General features: G+C 61.7%; 1 protein-coding gene across 1 annotated transcript in view; it reads right to left on the reverse strand.

Annotated features, from left to right (window-relative positions):
* Positions 1 to 77: 77 nt before the first annotated feature.
* The window catches only part of MYADM (myeloid associated differentiation marker), a gene marked incomplete at its 5' end in the record, with an annotated part of 897 nt that continues 360 nt past the window's right edge, over positions 78 to 614 (reverse strand). The window contains one exon of the mRNA XM_010164720.1: positions 78 to 612. Within this exon, the coding sequence (XP_010163022.1) occupies positions 78 to 612 (535 nt within the window). The remainder of the gene's footprint in view (positions 613 to 614) is intronic.

The raw sequence follows: 614 nt of genomic DNA on the forward strand, positions 1-614 counted from the left end.
CAGCTCCAGCAGCAGCCCCCCACCAGCACCCGACCACATCCCACCACCTCTCACCCCACCGGGGCCACCCGGAGCCCTTAGGGAGGTGCCCTGACAAAGACCATCCTGGTGGAGTAGACCAGGTCCACCAAGTAGGCGATGAGGTTGAAGATGGTGAGGAAGGTGACCCCCAGGTGCTTGTTCCACCAGCAGTTCCTACCGCAGGGGTTGGGGCGGTTCCTCCCCCTGAAGCTGTAGAGAGGCCAGAGGATGGTGGCGGTGATGTACATCATCAGGGCCAGGGCGTTGTAGCCCACCAGCATCTTCTCCAGCGGGCAAGGGATGTAGGTGAGGCACCGGCCGATGGTGAAGATGATGATGAGGAGGGTGATGATGAAGCAGATGGAGTAGACGGCCACGCACCACTGCAAACCAGCTTCCGAACTGTAGGTATCCAGCAAGGAGAAGATGAGACAGGCCACGTAGGCTTCAAAGACCTTGAGGAGCCCGGGCACTGTGGAGAGGAAGCTGCTGATGTCCCCTGGCTTGGCGCGGGTGAGCCCCACCTCAATGGCATAGGCGAGGAAGCAGAGGCAGGAGGCGGTGGTGGCCACGGCCTGCCGGGCACACTTGCT

The sequence above is a fragment of the Antrostomus carolinensis genome, unplaced genomic scaffold, assembly GCF_000700745.2.
Source record: "Antrostomus carolinensis isolate BGI_N321 unplaced genomic scaffold, ASM70074v2 scaffold41523, whole genome shotgun sequence".
Lineage (NCBI taxonomy): Eukaryota > Metazoa > Chordata > Aves > Caprimulgiformes > Caprimulgidae > Antrostomus > Antrostomus carolinensis.